Raw genomic sequence first — 19,247 nt, forward strand, 5'->3', positions numbered from 1 at the left:
GTTTACTCTTGCGAAGCTCTTTTTCCCTTCCCTCGCCGTTAATACCCATTCCCAGACTCCTCAGTTTGAAGAAATGCCATCTCTTAGCATCCTCAGAAGTCTAGAAGCTTCAGTATTACTCACAAGGGAAATAATTAATACCAAGGAAGAAAATGTGCATTTAGCATTTTGGGACGTTCATGACAATTTATTGCTAACTGACACAGAGTAAAGGATCGCCTGTTTACTTTGCTCTTGATGTAGTACGAAAAAAGAAGCCTTGAATTCAGTGAAAAATCAAGGTACTGGTAAATCCAGTTATTGGTAGTTTTCAGTGGCACGTGTGTGCCTCCACTGGCTGGGTGGCAGGCAAAGCACTCATGGGCTGATGGCCTAGCGCTCAGACAGTTGATACTGGCATGTCCACAGCTGTGTGCAAACATCTCTCAAGTCAAAGAATAGATGCAACTGAAGGCCAGTTTCCAACTATCATTACTATTTGCGGGAGGAAGGAAGCATCTCGTGTTAATTTATTCTTTCTTTTCTTCTCCCCCAGACCTTTCCCCTCTCCCTGGAACAAAGAACAGATCATATGCATGTAATATAGTCTTACAAAATCTAGAGTAATATTATTTTGAGGTTTGTGATTTGAGAAGGAAAAGGGGCAAAATAATATAAAAGGCTCCTGCTGTGTTTTTAAATTATTAATTTTTATTTCAAACTTTGAAATAAGAAAACAGTAGGTATGCAATATGACCTGCTGTTGCATGGTCTGTGCTGTATTAGCAATGTGCTACTGTAGGTAGAAGTCACTTTTTCCCTTTAATTTTGATGTCTATCATCCTCTCGATTGGTAAATTTGTTACACAAACACCAAAAAAGGATGCTGCTAGGCTAACTTATTTGTCCATACAAATGGTATTAACAAGTATTTCTTTTTCACTTTTACAGGTTATTGAATCACTGGGGATCATTATATACAAAGCCCTGGACTATGGTTTGAAGGACAATGAAGAGCGGGAATTAAGTCCTCCACTGGAGCAGCTTATTGATCACATGACTAATACCACAGAAACAGAGGGGAGTAAAGATGAGGGATATGATGCTCTGGATGAAGGAGTGGAGGATGATGATGATGATGATGAGAAAGAGGAAGTTGAGGCCATTCGTTCCTATAAAGATGTCATGAAGGTACAGTAATGGGCAGCTTGATATCACACTTCACTGTTTTTATCAATATGAAAATGTGCTCTGTTTTCTCTGTTGTTTTCCAATGTGATACTGCAGGTACGGTAAGTCATCTTCCTTCTGTATGGTTTGTTTGCAGCGATGACATGCTATAGTATTTTCGTCTTTGGCGGTAAGCCGTAGAAGGTACATGATCAACTTTATCGTAGGATGTACCATTAATGTTGCATTCTACTTTCATCTGTGCACTGGACATTGAGCTTCCACTATTCATCTATTGAATTCTGTGTACACCTGGATAGTTTACGGGCTGTTTCAAGTAATTCACCCTTTCGTTAGTGCAGTGTTACTTTAATTATTCCTTATCAGTTTCTTCCTTTGCCTTCTTCCTCTACTGAAGCAAAGGACTGCTTAAAAGAGTAGCCTAATTGTATGGAATGAGTCAGAATAGAGTGTTTCATTGATGATCATTGTGATTGCCGTTGTTGACCTGAGTTGTGAGATTTGGAAATACGGCTAATGAATTTTAATTGCAACAGATTCTGTAATATTATCTGGGCTACTGTGGACAATCGTTTAAGTATTAAAACCTCTATTTTCTATAGAGTAGGCCTCAATAAAAATTTTAATGCCCAGTGAGCTTTCTGTAGTAGTGACAAATCCACAGCATGGATTTTGACAAAATTTGTTTGATTACTTTACCTCATAAATAATCTGAGAGTTTAGTGCTGACTGGAAAATCATATGTTAACTTGTGCCTATGGATTAAAGACTGTGTACTGCTTGTTTTAAGTGCAAGTGTCACAGAAACTGAAGGGTGGAAGCTGAGACTAAAGCAGAACTTCCTGGACAGCACACTGCAGAAACAAAACCTGCTCTACAAGACCCAACTAAAACCTGCCACTTCTGATGGGTTGACAATAAAGAGGAAGGCTCTTAGGAGATTTGAATGGGAGTAAAATTTATCTGAGATGCTTTTGTATATGTAGCTAACTTGTAGTGTTATTTTGGAAAGTCTCAATGAGTGCCACTACTCATGAACCTGGTTAAAATTCATGGGTACGTTCCTGTTTGCATTTCTTCCGCTGGACTCGCATCCCCTCACTTTTACTTTTCCCCGTGACAAGACTCTGCTTGCTTTCTTATATTTCCACTTGCCACCCAGTGCAATGGCTCATCTACATGTCTATGTGTGTGCTGTCTTCCTTTCCCCTGCCTAAAGTATCTTCTGTCATCCCTGCATCAGAAGTGATGCTACATACTGAATGCCTTCATTTTTCCTTTCTCCCTCAGAGAAGCAGCAGGGGTTAGAAGGAGAAATGACCAAAGTGGCTTTTGCTCTCCTCTGATGGGAAAGTCCTGGCTGGATGTTGTACTCTCCCCTTCAAACCCTGCCACTCCCAGGGACCTTTCTGAGTCAGTGCCCTTGGAGGAGCAAGGATTGGAGATTGCTTTCCTCTCCCCTCCCTCTGCCACTCCCTCTTGCCCAGTCATCTTTCTCAGAAATAGTCATCAGGAACAAAGGCAAGGAGCACCTTCCTAAGCTGCTATGGGAGCCGTTCAGAGCAGCACAGCATTATGTCCTGGGTGGTTAGTGTAGATACATAGTGTGATACATCCTTTCTTCCTCCCTTTCAGCCAAAAAAACCCCGATGAGGTGGTGGGACGGTCAAAGTTGGACCATTAGAGGAAGTTTCGCTTAGTGCAAGGGCAGAAGAGACATTTGTATACGCAGAGCTGAGGCCGGTGGTTGGTAGAGCTGATTATTTTGTTGTGGAAATGTATTGCTTTTGTGACTTCACCCAAGTGAACTGAACTTTAGATGTTAGTTCTACGTCATTCTCACTTTTACTCCCACATCACCTGGAATCCTCTGCTGTTGTTGTTGCTTTTGTCTAATTTATTGGCTGCAGAGTTAGCTCTGTGACTTGCCTTTATTCCCTAGTCTGCATCATTGCATATATTTAGCTATATTTTTAACATTAGTATGGATTTGTGAGATTCTTTTTTCTTGACTTTGTACCTTTTCTTAGTTAAGACTGTGTTTTGGATGTGGCTTAACCTTTTTTCTTTTTTTTTTTTTTTCCTCTAGTGGTAAATTATGTTGCAGGCTACACCCTTGTTTACCCGATGACTGTTTCACAACAGTAGTGTGTGCCCTTGTGACCATGAGACTTGAAGCTTTCTCCTCTGCAGCTTGTAGTGAATGTTGAAGCAGGTTTGCTTATTGAATTGAGCAACTCTAATTCTTGCTTACCCTGCATTCCCTAAATTGCAAGCTTGAAAAATGGTAGATGTGGGCTGTATGCCACTCCCATTGATTTTTAAGGTTTTCTACTGCATAGTCTCTGGTATAGACATGATTTCGTCCTTGAAACATGATTAAATGTTTCATCCTTCTCCTTAAGAGTTTCACTGTTGTGTCCAAGGCCAGGCCTGTCTATGACTAAGACTGAATTTTTTACCGTGGATCGCTAATGTGGGTGAGCCTATTGTGTGATTAAAACTTGAAGATGGATAAGATCCTTGTTAGGTTTTACTGCAACACAAAGTGGGCAAGGTTAGTCCTGAAGCCTGACTTGTAAAATTCTGAGTAATGTGCACATTGGGTCTGTCATGCCAAGAAGAGTTTGGCTTACTAAGGGTGTGTAGAGTCCTGTCATGGGGTACCTTTATCATGACGTATGTCCCTCCCTGATACTGAAACGAGATGTTGTAGTTTATCAGTGTCTTCCAGAGAGTGCTCAAACCCTAATTCCACTCCTAATCTTAAAATTATCTCAGTCCTTATCCCGCAGATCTTTGCAGTCAGATGGTTTAAGCCAGCACCACTTTTCTTGTTAACCTAGAAGCTCCTTCTAACCCACAGTTCATCAACATCATCTGGCCCAAATGCTGCCCCTACACCCAATTCTAATATTACTCTAGAAGAGGTCAGCAGCCTCTTCTAGTACAAATAAATCCACATGACCCTTAGGCTGAACTGTGGCCCTAGCTCTAGCCTTGTCATTGCTTTGGACTTTGAGCATCATTGTAGCTCAATGGCTACTGCCAGTACCAGCCCTTAGCTTAGCTCTTCTTCAGAGAGGAGGCATTTTATCAGGAATATCTGCAAGTCACGGAATCGTTTAGGTTGGATGGGACCTCTGGAGATCACCTAGTCCAACCTCCCTGTTCAAGCAGGGTCATCTAGAGCATATTGCCCAGGATCACATCCAGACGGGTTTTGAATATCTCCAGCGAAGGAGACTCCACAATGTCTCTGGGCAACCTGTTCCAATGCTCTGTCACCCTCACAGTGAAGAAGTTCTTTCTCAGGTTCAGATGGACCTTCCTGTGGTTCAGTTTCTGCCCATTGCCTCTTGTCCTGTTGCTGGGCACCACGGAGAAGAGGCTGGCCTCATCCTCTTGACCCTCCCCCTTCAGATACTTGTACACGTTGATGAGATCGCCTCTCAATCTTCTCTTCTCCAGGCTGAACAGGCCCAGCTCTTGCAGTCTTTCTTCATAGGAGAGGTCATGACACTAACCACTGCTCCCGGCAGAGACTTTGTTACTTCCTCTTCTGAACTCCCTTTTTTGTAAACTGCAAACCTCACAGACAGTATCTAAGGAGGTAGTGATCTTCCTGAACTGCGATCTTATTCTATGTTCCCTTGTCAGCCTGAACCTTAGCTAAACTCAGCTTTAACAGGAAGCTTACCTGTAGCCAAGTCGCACCTTCTTGTCATGGAGACAAATACAGCCATGTGGCCTCTGGTCCCAGGCAGTACCTACATTATTGCTTTTGTGTAGTTCAGTAATAACCATAGTCAATTCTGACCAAAAATTAGCTATCATACAATTGCTGCTTCACAAATTATGCTGATAAATTACAAAATCTCCATGCTGACCTTTTAATTTGTATGAAAATTAATATTTTCAGAGCTGTGTGTGCAGTATTGTGTAATTTCACTGTAACAAATGTAAATAGGATTCTAATTTTTAATAGTTTGATTAGTAGAAATTTGAGCTTGTGCTTTGCTCATAAGCAAAGAGGAAGAACAAATGATTCTGTCAAAACATGTATCAGATCATTCTTTAGGCATTGGGCATGGTCTCTAAAATAAGAAAGTTGCAAATTTAGGTGACTCATCTTTTAGTAGTTCAAGGATATGACTAACCTCATTCAACTGGAAGGAACTGAAATTTACAGGGGTGATACTGATCTGCTTGTGTTTTGTTTTCGCTACTCTGATAGTAGTAAAGATCAGCTATCCATGGAATGTGTAGATTTATAGCGCAAAAGAAGAATATGTCCTGTTTCCATATAATTATGGGTGGGACAAGATGATCTACAGGTTTCAGAGGCTCCCTTCTGAGTTTGAGGCTAACTCTGGACATACATTATTACCACAAATATAACCCCATATAAGTGTAATATAACCTGTCAGAGAGGAACCAGAAAATGCAGTTAAAAACAAGTGTAGATATGTTTGTGATAGGTGGTTAAGGAGTTCATTTTACTGGAATTCAAAGGCCCATAATTTTGCTTAGTTCATGAGGTTAAAATTAGTAGGATGCAATTTTCTGCAAATGCAATTCTGTGTAAGGCTGAATTGGCTTATATGAGCCTGCAAAACAGCATTTATCCTTCATTTCAAAACAAGCAACTTCTATGTGCAGTGTACCATGTAACTGTGTCAGAAGCTGGTGAAGGATTTGGCAGCTTACTAAGGTGGTAACATGCCGCAAATTTTGTCAGCTCATTTTTATTAGAAAGGAATACAACACTGGGCATTTGTGAAAATCATTACACTCAACAAGGATAACAAGTGATCAGGTTGTTTCCCTGAGTCCTTGTTCTTAGTGTACTCAGGTGTAGCATGCTGGTCTTTATTTTGGTGGATGTGGTCTTAGAAAAAGACAGTATATCTCTTAACATGTTGATGGGGGCAAAAATTGAATTACAGTGAGTTGCAGTCCTACACTTTTCTGATCATAGTAGTTGAGCTTGCTTTGCTGGGCTGATAGAAAATTAAACATCTTCTGTTTCTGGGTCTTTCATTGTGCATACAAATCTTGTATCTGAGACCCCTTTTTTAGCCTTGGGGAACCTCCTGTTCCAACTGTTTGGGTCCCTGAAAGTGCCAATGTCTAGTTTTCATACATCTAAGTTTGTGGTGGGGGGTGCTCCTCCTTGGCTACTCTTGTTTGCAGTTTAACCCTTTGGGAACTGTTAACTGGAAAGAAACACAAAGACTGCCCAAAATGATTTTGTGAACACACCCCCAAGTGTTCATACTGGTGTGACGGAGCTCCCCTAGCTGGATCCCCCCGGGGAGCTTGGGCCTTGGAGGTTGGACCTGCACAAAGCTGACCTGAGCAGGTAGGGGCTCCTCTTGGCACTACAGGTTCTCTCTCTGTGTTGCACTGGCAGCAGTGGGACCTCTGAGTCCAGCCGTGTGAAGTCCCAAGAACCAGCGTCCATCTGCTGTACTCTGTGGCTTAAAAACATTCCCCCCTGGGCTTCGCCCTCCTGAAGCGTGCTGATTAAGGGTGCACCTTTTTGTGTCTACTGCCCTGTGTTTTCAGACTGACATTGTAAAGGTCCCAGAAGAACTATCACTCAGATTGGGTTAATGAAGGGATGTATAGATGTACACAAAGTAAGACCCACACACAGGTATTTTCCTGTTCCTTCACCGTTCTTTGAGCTAACTCCAGAGTTTTCCTAAAAGTGTGGCAAACCTGCTGTTCTGCTGTTGCCCAAGCCTTTTGCCTACTGGCTATTCAGTCAGATGTAGCATATTTCTTTTGTCTGTGCTGTCACTCGGGATGGGATCCACGTCACCTATATTTAGTCAAAGCATCACAAAAAGTTACTTTTTAACTCCATCAGTAACAAACATTTGCGTGGACCCAACGCAACGGAAGGACACCTGAGTAAGCTCTGCTGTGGACTGAGTCATGAAAGGCATCAGTGTTTTGAAGCTTCGGTAATATGCAGCCCCAAGGAGCTGAAAGCAAAACATGCAAAATAAAGCAGAAGTCTCTCTCTGCGTGTTTGAGTCACCATAATGTATGAGCGATATCTAAAAGTTGTCTTTTTAAAATAGAATTATTAATAATAAAATATTTTTTGATATGGAAGGCCTTATAAACAGCTGTGGAGCAAGTAGGTTTGAGACAACTGAGAACTCTGCAAGTGAAAGCTAAGTAGAAGAGGGAATAATTTTGTACTGTATGCAACTTTTATTTGCAGAGTTTATTCTGGTTTTGCTTAGACCTACGTTATAGCAAATGCACTTGGGGGAAAGCTCCAGTCATGACTTTGGTCTTTCCCTTAAAAAACAGAGGTCTGGGATTTTTTTGGTTTTTTTTATTTCGCCTTAATTATTTTCATATAGAACAGTGGAAGCACGCCTTCCATCAGTGTGGGCTCAGGTAGACTGATATGCCTTATTCCTGGCTGGGAGACAAAAACAAATCACCTTTTCTAGGGTGATTTTTGCCTCCCCATTATGGCTTATAGCAATGCATCTACATTGGTTAAAAAACTCTGTACCCATAATTCACATAATTATACCGATATAACCTGTCTAAAGTCTAAAATAGTCTGAGGAATCCAAGGAGTCATCCAACAAAAACAGGAAACACAGATTGGGTATTCAGATAATTTTATATATGGGTTGGTTAGAATACTCGTGAAATTTTTGTGTGGCCTTTATGCATCTAAAAGAAGCATAGCAGGGCATAAACTTTTTCCCATCTGCTTTACACCATAATTATTACAAAATATTTTGTATGTGGATACAAATAAAGTTCCAATTTTTAGTGGAGGTGGAAGGATTTGAGGTGGTGAAATGCAGAGTTTGTCATGACAGAGTCTACTTCTCTTTAAAAAAATACAACTGGCTGAAACGTGCAAAGCAATCTGTTAGAAAGAACCCATGTGAATATGAGGTTTACGCTGAATTAGCAAAGAACCTGTGTTATCCTGTGGTGTCTAAAATAGATCAATGAGTGTTAACTTTCACAGGGTACGTTTTCCTTTGATTGGATTAATTTGAAATTCGAACTAATGACTGTGGAAATCAGAGTAAAAGTTGGTCAGTTAATACAGTAGCACTGTAGTGACCCATTAGAAAGTTAAAAAAAAAAAAAAAAAAAAAAGGCAGCAGAGCTGCCGTTAATGCCAAAGTGACCTATATCTTCTCTGCATTAAAGATTGACTCTGGCATAAAGCTAAACAATGCAGCTGCATCTGTACAAGGCTGGACTGAGCTGCCTGCGAGTCTCTCTTCAACTGGTAGGTGCCTCCTCCCCTCTCCAGGTGTTGAACCCGAGAGGTGCACAGAAAGCCGCGATGGAGTTTTCAGATTCACACTCAGCCCCATAAAGGCAGTAGATCTGCCCAGAAAAATTGGCCAGGACAGCAGCTGGTCTCATCGTAGGATTTTGGCAAAGGTTCATCTCGCCAAAATTTAGTTTCCACCCATGAAGACTTTGTGGTTTTGGATATATGTGGCAGTATTGCTAGCTTTTTAGCTTACTGACTCATGTCACTACTCTGGAAAAATGTAGGTCATTTTTATACAGATTCACATGCCATCCGCTATCATGTCCGTAGGGCACAAGTGCTCTTTGAAGTCCATGTAATGCCAGTGTCCCATAGGGAATATTCCAGGTCTACCTTATCAGTACTGTTTAGTAGTATTTACATGATAATGTAAATGTACATTTACAGTAATGGAAATGTACATTTACATGATGTATGTGATCTGTTTTGCAGAAGGCAAGTAAATTAACAGTGACGTGCAAAATTGCTGTGCAGAATTTCCTCTCTCATAGAACGTTACGTGCTGAAAGTTCTCGGTAGCTGTGCTCGCGGACCGTATTCAAAACAGTACATTAACTTGTTTCTGCAGTTTTAAGTTCTGCATGTATAGCTCTTGTCTGAAATGGGCAATATGAGTGCTCTTCTAGCTGTCACGCTCTAAGGATATGAGCACTCAGGAGAGAGGTAAAGAAGAAAAGCGGCTGTGGAAACTCTACCTTTCCCAGTTCTTGCCAGGACTCAAATCTCTATTTGAGGATGCTCAGAAGTTTGTCTTGTTGTTTCTTAGCTGTGTCAAATCTATGGGTATTTCAGTTCTCCATATTACTGGTTTGGAATCACTTTGAGAGTGATATAATTGCATTCCCAAAGAAAATGGAAGTGGCATAGTTGCTACAAAATTAGTAAAGTCTTCATAGAGGCATACTGGACTGAAACAGCAACCTGGGAAAAGTCAAGAAACTGAGAGAGGGCGCTTTAATTAAGCCACTATGATCTTCCTGCCTTTGAATCCCCGTCTGGATGTGACCCTGGGAAATATGCTCTGGAGGACCCTGCTTGAGCAGGGAGGTAGAACTAGATGATCTCCAGAGGTCCCTTCCAACCTCAACCGTTCTGTGATTCTGTGAATTATTCAAAAGTGAGCCTTGAGCTGGAGGCAAAGTTCCTTTTGGTACATTTGTTTCAGTGCTTGTAACAGAATTAAAAGAAATGCAACATTTGGAAGAAAGTTGTTTGAGTTGACTGAAAAGTGCCACTAATTTTCCAAAATAATAAACTCTCTATCTGTTTTAGCCATGCAATTTTTTTAATATGCTCTTGGTTATCATGTTACTGGGATATTGTTTTCTGCTCTTCTTTGCTTAGTGTACCATTGCATGATGTAATTTAGAAAAATATTTAAGTGAGATAAGGCTATTTGATACAAAGACACAAATAGTGCGTGTTAGATGGTGCCGCCCTCTGAAGATTTGCCTCTAAATGTTAGAATACCGTATTTATCCCGAAGATTGATCTGGAGACAGGGAACATTTTGCATTTTGTAGTAAAACAGATTTTACAGTAAGGTTTTTGTTTAAAAAGTGTAGTTGCAACATACTTAAACGCTTTTGTAACTGAAGCAGTCTTAAGGATTAGCTTTCAAAAGACTATTGTCCCCAGATTCGGAGCCCTGAGTATATTTTAAATGATTGATTTATAAATGTCTTTAATAAAATGATACAAGGGAAAAGGCAGTATTTTGCTGGGTGATGACTTTAATGCACTTCTCAGGTACCTGTAGCTTTGCTTTATCGCATTGCTTGGGATGTACCATCTGAGAGACTGTGTCTCTCTGCACAGGTGTGTCTCTTACGTGTAGTTACGGAAAATTACTCTAGCTTTTTGATCTAGCATGCTTCCTAATAGCCTATACTAGCTTGGGCATCTAAACACAGTGGTCCTAAGAAATAAACTCCTTGAATCTACTAAGTCTGGCACAGCGTTTTGTTGCAGAGGTAGCGTAGACTAGCCTGGAAGCTCTCAGAAGACAGGGGGCTTGGGGGGATTCAGGGATTTTGGGTGCGGAGGCAAAGGGAACTGGCAGAGCTAAGTAGCAACTGTAGCTCCGGGTTATTTAGGCTCCCAGACTAAGTCTCGTAAAGAAGCTTTAGCTGAGGAATTGGCAAGGGCAGAGAGCTAAGTGATCGCGCTGAGGGAGACCAGCTGCGCGCAGAGGCCCTGCTTCCTACGCGGCTCCGAGTTGGCTTTGCTTAAAGCCTGTGAAGAAGGCAGTGATAAGGCTGCATTGAGAAGCCTGCCTAGATGACAGACAGTTTTCTGGGGTTTTTTTCCTTTGCCCTGAGGAAAGAACAAAAACTTTTGTTTTATTGTTATTTATGTATTTACTTCTCTGAGAAAGAGGATAGCAAGCAGATTTTAAACACTAGAAAAAACAGGAATTTCTTGTTATTTTTGAGTTCATGGTGGCAAAGAAGAGCGAGATGCTTCAGATGATTTAAGTCAAAAGAGAGATTTATGGTTTTTTGTCTCTCTCTTAGGACAAAGCAAACTTGGAGTTGAGACAAGAAAGTCATAATGAGCGATTGTATTTGCTTTTCTTTTTTGGCATACTTAGATTCCTTGAGGTGAGCACTAAGACCGACACTTGCTTTAGATGGGGTTTTAAGCTGCATTTTTTCTAAAGAGGCAAAAATCAAATCTCTTTATGAACTCGTCTCTACTAATCAATTCATGTTGATCAATACGCTGTATCACACTGCATGTACCAAGCCCCCATTTATACACATGCTTACGCAGGTAGATGTAAAGTATTACTGCCCTCAATCCACTATTTAAAATCAAGAGATTGTAAGGTGATGTTTGAAAACGTGGCAGCCTTGAGGGAAAAAAATTGTTTTTTAAACTTTTCCTTCTGTGGTAGTGTGCAATATTAACAAGCAAATGCCGAAACCCTGAAGTTCAGGAGAGTATTAGTCAGCATGATTTAATAAGTCTTTTCATGTCTGGACTGAATCATGTCACAGTAGGAATATTTTTGATGGCTCAAAGGTAATAAATAAGAAATACCTTTTCCAGGCAACGCAAGTTTGGAAGTAAAAATATTCAGTGAGTTAATTTTGCCCTTGTGTTTGCATTTAGTTTTTTAAAAACCTGTATAGAAAGTGAAGGTATTCCTGCACCTTAGCTTGATCCAGAAAGCTAGGGGACAGTTTGTATAAATCCCTTTAATGTAATTTTAAAGCTACTTTGGACGTGACAAGTGTTTAAGTGAATTATGTTGACAGACAGGTTTCATTAATTAAAGTGTTGTCATTTGGTGCCTTAAACAGTTGTCCTGGTTTTTTCATTTTGGGCAGTGTAATTGGAGGTCAACATGTGGTCTGCTTTACTTTTAATTTAAACACTATGCTCTTTTTTAAAAATGTGATGTCAGTCGTCTTCACATTTGAATGTGTTAGTTAGCAAAGGATGGGTGTTTATTGCAATTTGTTGTCTTGGAAATGGTGCTAATGCATTCAGAGCCAGGGCACTTAGCCTTGGATTTTCCAGTAAAGAGATTCCGTCTGCCAGTTGCCAAAAGCACTTGGTCATCATGGTGTCTGGTTCAGAAGAAAATCTGAAATCTTTGTGCCAGAGCTTCTAGTACTTGAAGACTTACCTCTGCTTCTCCCATTTCAGGCTAAGGAGCTGCACTTACAAATTCTGTCAGTTATGGGAAACCTTAGAAAAAACAAATCCACCATGAAATAGTTACAGAAAATGTAGATCTGAATACAGTGTGAGGGTTTTTTTGTTTGCCACATTTTTATTCCTGCTACCTGGGCCCACTTTTTTTCCTGAGCAGGTAGAGCAGGAGCAAGGGAGATGGGACCTCACCTGCTCTCCTTTGAGATGTTCTCCTCGTGCACGCGCAAGCAGAAGCCATGGCATTGGTCTGCCCTTCCAGGCTGACCCTGGGGGCAAGCACTCAGTTAAAACTGGTCTCTTTGGGGTCCAGGACACTTTCTGCTGTAAAAATGATTTTCAAGACGTTTGGCATCTCCTACCAGATATTAATCCTGTCTGGGTGCATGGGAGCAAACTGCTGAGGTGAGAGAACTAGGCCATCCCCCACCACTCTCTGTTGTCTTGCGTGCCTAGCACGATAAAATGATAAATAACCTTCATTACCACTTTGACAGGTAAAGATAATCTCTCTTGAGGTTAATTTGGCAGCTATTTAAGCCCTTTAATGAAGATGCTGCAAGCATATTAGTTTCTCGGCGGCTCTTCATGGGTGTCATGCACAGCTTGCATTGCCCCCCTTTCCCTACCTCCGGCTGCTTTCCATTTAAAGCCTTCTCTGTTGTGGGATCCTAATGTATACTCAATAATAGTGATGAGGAGGTCCTTTAGAGTCACTTAATTTGGGGCTTTTTGACAGGACAGTAATGTTTTCAGCTCTCTTGGCTGGTAGAACCAACTGCAAGCTTCAGCACTCATCAGGTGTACACTAAACTCTCTGGAGATATGACAGTACATCCTAAACTCAGTTTAGAGTTGCCAACAAATTCTAGTTTAGTCGTTTTGCCAGTGTCTTGGATTTGTCCCTCTATGCATCGCAATCAAACCCTTCTATATGAACCAGCTTTCATCTAGCTTAAGGTAGCAATGTTTGAAATAGATTAATGTATTTGCATTTCTATTTGCCTGCACTTTGTTCTTAAGTCTTATTTATTTTAAAAGTAACTGCTCCGGAGTTTCAGCCCTCACAGGTGACTTTATCCTGAAAAATGTCGGTACAAAAGAGAATTACCGAACAGTAACAATTGGTCTTTGACTATGTGCAGGAGAGCGCTCTGTGGTGATCACCTCTGTGATAACCTTACTCGCCATTGACTGAGGTCACTACAGTATTAATTACTTTTCAGAGGGTTAATTCCTTTTTATGTGTCTGCTTTGGAAGGCATTGGTAAACGTGTCATGAAAAGGCATCTGTTTCAATGGACGTGTAGTAGATGCCTCTGCAAATGCCAGTGGTTTTAAAGCAGGCTTTGAACTTGAAAAATTGAGCTGGGAGTTCCTGCCTCACTTGGAGAGATACATCTTTCATGATACGTAACTGAGAACTGGTAAATAATTATCTATGGGGCAGGTCTGTGGAATACTTGGCACGAAATAGTTTAATTATTTTAAGAGCTCTGTTTAAAAAAAAAGCATTCATGCAGTGCTTTGCTGGAGAACGGGAAGGTGATTAGCCTCTCTCCTTTTTCTTTTTTTCCCTTCAGATAATAAGAATTTGATGAAGAGGTGGTTGTTTGCTGTTTTTTTCTGCACATACTTTTTTTTCTTCACTATTGTCTCTGTCAAGGACATAATGCTTTTACTGTAAAGCGTATTTGGTTCTACAAGGCTTCTCCTCAGATAAGAATGGTGAGACTGATTTTGATGTGGTTGAAATAATGTGCAAAAATATTTTATCTGAATTAAAAACAAAGTAGTAAGAGTTGGGAAGACGTATCAAATACTTTACGTTATGTTTCTCTCTTCCAGTGAATTTGTTTTTCTGAGTATGCGGAAGAATTTCATTCTGAAAAGAATGCTCCGCATTTCAAAGCGCAAGTAGCTCTTCTTGGAAACGTAGCAAACTTTCCTCGTTGTTACAATCACAAATTGGCCAAGGTGCATGGCTTTGCCTCCTTCTACCACTGGCCTACTTAGAAACAAGCAGGCCAAACCCGAGGGAGGACGCAGAAACGTACACGCGATACAGGCTGTGAAGCAGCTACTGTGGTACAGCCCTTATGGCGGCTATAGTCCCTGTAGTGTCGATGGACTCAGCACCATTTTGGGTGTAGGAAGTGGCTTTGAATGCTTGTCAGGAGCAGGCTGGGGGTTACTCCTGCTGCTGCTGTTAGCCGGATCGGTGTGGAGCCGAAGCAAAGCTGTCTTTCCCTCAACTCTCTGAGCAGGCAGGGCAGAGTAAACGCCATCTGCGCTCCCTACAGGTGGTTAATCCCACCTATACGCCGGGCGTATGTCAAACCCACTCGCTCCAGGTAATTCAATTTCTAGTCATTATCGTATTGAGAGACAATTTCCAGAAATAAATAGAGTGTGAATGGAGGAAACGGGCAAAAATGTTCTCCCCGCCTTGAAGCAGGGTGAATTGAGGAGAAAATACCACCTTTTAGATCTGTTGCATATCTCTTCTGCTTGAATAAGCAAGGATATATGTTTGAGTCAGAATTACTGTATTTTATTTTTAATAGAGATGCACTGAATTGTCAGTCAAATGATTTGCTTCATATTTTAGTCACAAATGTTTTAAGCATTAACGTTTTTGTAGCTGATATGTTTTATAAGACAATTACAGTGTGGATTCAATAGCTATAAATTTTAAGAAAAAATTTTTAAGTATGCGTTCTTTAAAAGAAAAGTAAAATAAAGAATTTTCCTGTAGGCTTCTTTAGAGCGGTCAGAGTTTCAAGGCTTGCTTTGCCTGACAAAGGTGCTGCAAATAAGAGTAGAGCATGCATGAAGGAGTAGGTTTCCATATGTGCAGGTCTAATCAAAGCAAAATGAGACTGGTTAGATGTTGTTGGTTTTATTCACTGGGAGCGAAGTTTAAAAGCTTGTTATGTTTAGTAATGCAGTTTGTTTGGTTATGCAACTGGAAATCTGTTTTTTTGGACAGGAATGAAAAGTCATGCTTCAGGACAAAACATAAAAGCAAGTTGTTATTATGTCTACTGAGAGAAGTTTCAACGCTTTACATAAAAAATAAACAAGCTACCCACACAAATGCGTTTTAAAGCTCTGTATGTGAACTGTAAATTGCTGCCAAGGAAAGTGCATGTTTTTATTTTAGTTGATATATTTTAATTGGATTTTAAGTGGCTCATGAATAAAACTGCCTCTCTCATTTAGTAAGTTTCCGAGTATCTGAACTGTTTAGTAATGAGCTTAATAGGGATTATTAAAAAATTGATATAGACACTACCTCTCTTTAGCATTATTCTCCCCTTTGCCTTCTATATGTATCAGCTATATTTAGGTTCTGATTTGAGAGTAATTCCTGGCCATTTTCTGTCGCCTTTTGGTAAAGTTATTTTCTATTTCACTCCATTTGCAGATGTCTTTATTTTCTACTGTTCTTGCAGAGATGCTGTCCTTTGCTCCAGCAGTACCCTGAGTGTACCACCTGCTCCCTGTGCTCCTGTGGAGGGGTGGGAGAAGGGGAGAAAGGAGGACAGCAGCCGTGCTCCTCTTGCTCTGCCGCGTCCACGAAGCATCCTGGTGCAAAACCATCTCTGTGCTCTGCTCTCCTGAACAGTAGTAGTTCCAGTAAGGAAGCGCCCGCCCGCCTTAAGGAAGACCTGGGGAGCATTGCTGACAACCATACAAAATCATTTTGCAGGAGAGCAACTCCTTGCTATCAGTTGTTCGGGTCTAAGTTATTAAATAATGCAAAGGGCGGTTCCAGGGCGTAAAGGTCTGTTAGTGAAACAACCTGTTAATATATACTGACACTCCCCTTCTCCTTTAATTACCCAATTTTATCATGTCTCCCCATCTACACCTCTTCTCCGCTTCTGGAGCTAGCTTTCTTACCCAAGTGCCTCTGTCCCGTCCTTCACTCTGCTGCTCCTTTGTGGCATGCAGATGAGCGAGCATCACCGATGAGAGCTGCCGAATGTACGCAGAGCTGTTGCCTTTCTGGGAAGCAGAAAGCTTTAGAAAATGGTGGCTGCTGACAGACTAACTAGTGATTTTGTTACCTTTTGCAGGGTTTGACATTTAATGTAAAAGAATTGGAAAAATACAATTTGTAGGATTTGGCCCTTGCTTATGAATAATCCCATTGATGTTCCGCTGAATATTCAGAGAAGAAGAGCTAGCAAATTCAGACTACTGCATATATATAATTATTAATTCTTCCATTATTCTGCTGAGAAACAGCAGAGCACAGTTTCTCTGTGAAACTAAGAGAGAATGCGGACTTGATTTCCACTTAATTGGCTCTTTTGAAACAAGCTCTTTTGGGAAGAAGAAAGTTATTAGTACAGAGGCATTGCTTGAAGGCATTGCAACAATACACATAAACACCTATTCCAGCAACAGCTGTATGCTGGGGGATGTATTTGAGATGTAATAACAGCTAGGCAGTTTTCAAGAAGAAATGAGAAATTGTACGAACATAGCTTTGTCAGGAAGTCTGCACTGGCACATGAAATTAGTCCTGTAAAAACTAATCTTGACTACATGCCCATTGGAAGAAGCATCATGTCACAAAAACGTAGATTGACTCTCATTTGAGGACCATGTTTTGCTAGTCAAGGTCCTCTCCATTCTATACCTAGAGAGCTAATAAAGATTAATAATAGGTTCCACTGAACATGAAAAATACAGTATTGGGCTTGAAAACTGAAAACTGAAATGTAGTCTGTAATGTATACTGTAGTGTGATTTCCCTTTCTTAACTCCCACGTAAGTTTTAAATGCTTTCAAAAGCATTAGTAACAGTGTTGAATATTGGTAAGGCTTTTTTTTTTTTCCTAAACGTAGTATCATATAAATGTAATAGAATAAAAATCATCTTCACCCTTAATTTGTTTCAGGAGTTGGAAAAGGTTCAAGTTTATAAGTGAGATGGTTCAGTGAAGTGTTAGCCTTGCAATTGCTGTCTATTGCAATCAAGATTCTCATCATTGCTTAAAATCAGTCTAATATTATGGAAAAGTCGTTAGGAATATTTCCAAGTACCCATGAAATGGAAGATTTTAAGAAAGAAAATGGGTCACAGTGCTCAGCATCTCGAGGCTATCAGTGCTTGGGAAGAAATGGTGTCAGGACAGAGCTTCTGACTGGGAGAAAATAGTCGAGGAGAGCCCTTTACTGTGCACCAGTTTCCTCATGACAAATGGTGACTTGCTTGAGTTTTGCCTCTCGTTTCTAAAAAACAGTTGCAGTGTATAAAATGGCACTGCAGCCTTTCCCAAGAACAATCTGTGCACGTGAATCTTTCAATTTTATTTCCACACAGACCTAAGTTTTTAATTCAGGAGAGCATGTGCAAACATCTGTTAGTCCGTCCCTGTTTGACACTTAAGCATGTATATAAGTAATTTGCTCAAGGTGTTTAGTCCTTCGACTCTTTTGAGTTTGCGAAGCAGAATGTAGGTAACGGTGATTTCATGATACAGTCAACTGGAGACGACTTCTTTAAAGAGCTAGAATGCAAAGCACTGTTTTCAGTCTTCAAGTCATCTAATTTCCATTTGCAGCTCTGGATTTAATTTTAGCAGCTACATTTCTTCTTTTCCTTGCAGTCCTGAAAGAGGAAACCTAGAAAGGTTTCATTAATTCATGCCAGCTAGTTTTAAACGCAATACCTTTGCTTCTGCATATAGTTTTTCTTATTAGAAAGGAAAATTGGTAAGGTAAAAATGTATTTGTTAAGCCATTTTGTGGGGAGAAATGTTTAAACTACTCAATTCTGGTCTTGTGTAAGGATGTTAAGAACTACATAGTTCTTCTGTTGTCCTTCTCAAAGCAATGAAAAACCTGGTCAAAGCAACAAATCCAAGACCTTCCAGAGCCAGAGGAAAGCCTTGCCAGCTTGCTAGAGAACAGTTAAATAACAAGGTAGGTCAGCAAACAGTGCAATTTGACTCAGTTTGCACAGAAATGACCTTTTCCTTGAGGTATGCGAAATTAATTAACTTGAATGTCGAGCAATTGGACGTTCTACTACACTTGCACGTGGTCATTTGAAATGCTTGCTAAAAAAAATTCCACAGTTTCTGCAGGTTGTTTTCCTTGAACTCGTTCATTTATTTTGTGGTTTAATAGCTAACTCTGCTCCCATCCCTTTTGTACTATCCCAACTTTACCTCAAGTTCTTTATCTCGGGGTACTTCACAGGTGGGCGAGTCCAGGGCCCACTGCAGTCATGAGCTGTGGAGCCAGGGGTGACTCTGCTGCTTTCCTTGGCAAAACTGGAGAGAGCAGCTGCGAATGGGTAGCCAGGAGGCGAGCTGGTTTCAGATGTTGTGAAAAGTGTCTCAAAACCTGCGCTGTGCACAGCTCCCTTGCTCTATGCCCAAGAGTGGTCCCAGCAGACAGAAATGTCTTCCAAGCTCCAGCGAAAACGCATCTTATTCCTCCAAACAGTGCATTGCTTAAGTTTAGTGTGACCATATTCTGGATAATGAAGGCTAAGCTAAACAAAAGGCTAGGCTGAACTTTACAGATACCCTAGTATTGTCTCGGTGAGATTGTTTGCTTTTGCTGGGCAGGCAGATGGTTCCTTGAAGTTCACATCCATAGGAATTAAAAAGGAAGATTAAAAAAACCCCAAACTAATCACAAGGTCTAGCTTATCTGCATGGAGATAAAATCTTTCAGAAAATGACTTTGACTTGGAAAGTCAAAGCTGAGTCAAGCTGAGTTTTATTCCTTGAACATGCAGCAGCGCGTGGCACGAGGCTGAAAACCAGCCTCGTTGTACGTTCAGTCATCTCTTGTTTGAAAGTAATTTCTTCTTGTTGATTAAGAAAAAAGTGGGACTTTTAAGTATATGTTAATACTCCAAGACTTTAACAACACTTAACAAGCCTGGCATTTGCAAACTGGTAGTACATTTTGCATAATATCAATAACTTCCTTTTGTGTCCCATGGGAAAAAGAAATCCTTTTCTTCTCTGTGGCGCGTTCATGCAGGCACTCTGCCCAAGATGATTACAAATGGAAACACTTTTTGTCTTTTGAAATCGGA

The 19,247-nt window shown here is 40.6% G+C and overlaps 1 protein-coding gene across 2 annotated transcripts in view; it reads left to right on the top strand.

The window, feature by feature from the left end:
* Positions 1 to 19,247, top strand: part of SPIRE1 (spire type actin nucleation factor 1) — a 135,437-nt gene that overhangs the window by 58,231 nt on the left and 57,959 nt on the right. For both annotated transcript variants that reach the window (XM_068932131.1, XM_068932132.1), the window contains exon 3: positions 931 to 1,170. In XM_068932131.1, the coding sequence (XP_068788232.1) occupies positions 931 to 1,170 (240 nt within the window). The remainder of the gene's footprint in view (positions 1 to 930; positions 1,171 to 19,247) is intronic.

Source organism: Struthio camelus, chromosome 2 (assembly GCF_040807025.1).
Source record: "Struthio camelus isolate bStrCam1 chromosome 2, bStrCam1.hap1, whole genome shotgun sequence".
NCBI classification, from domain to species: domain Eukaryota; kingdom Metazoa; phylum Chordata; class Aves; order Struthioniformes; family Struthionidae; genus Struthio; species Struthio camelus.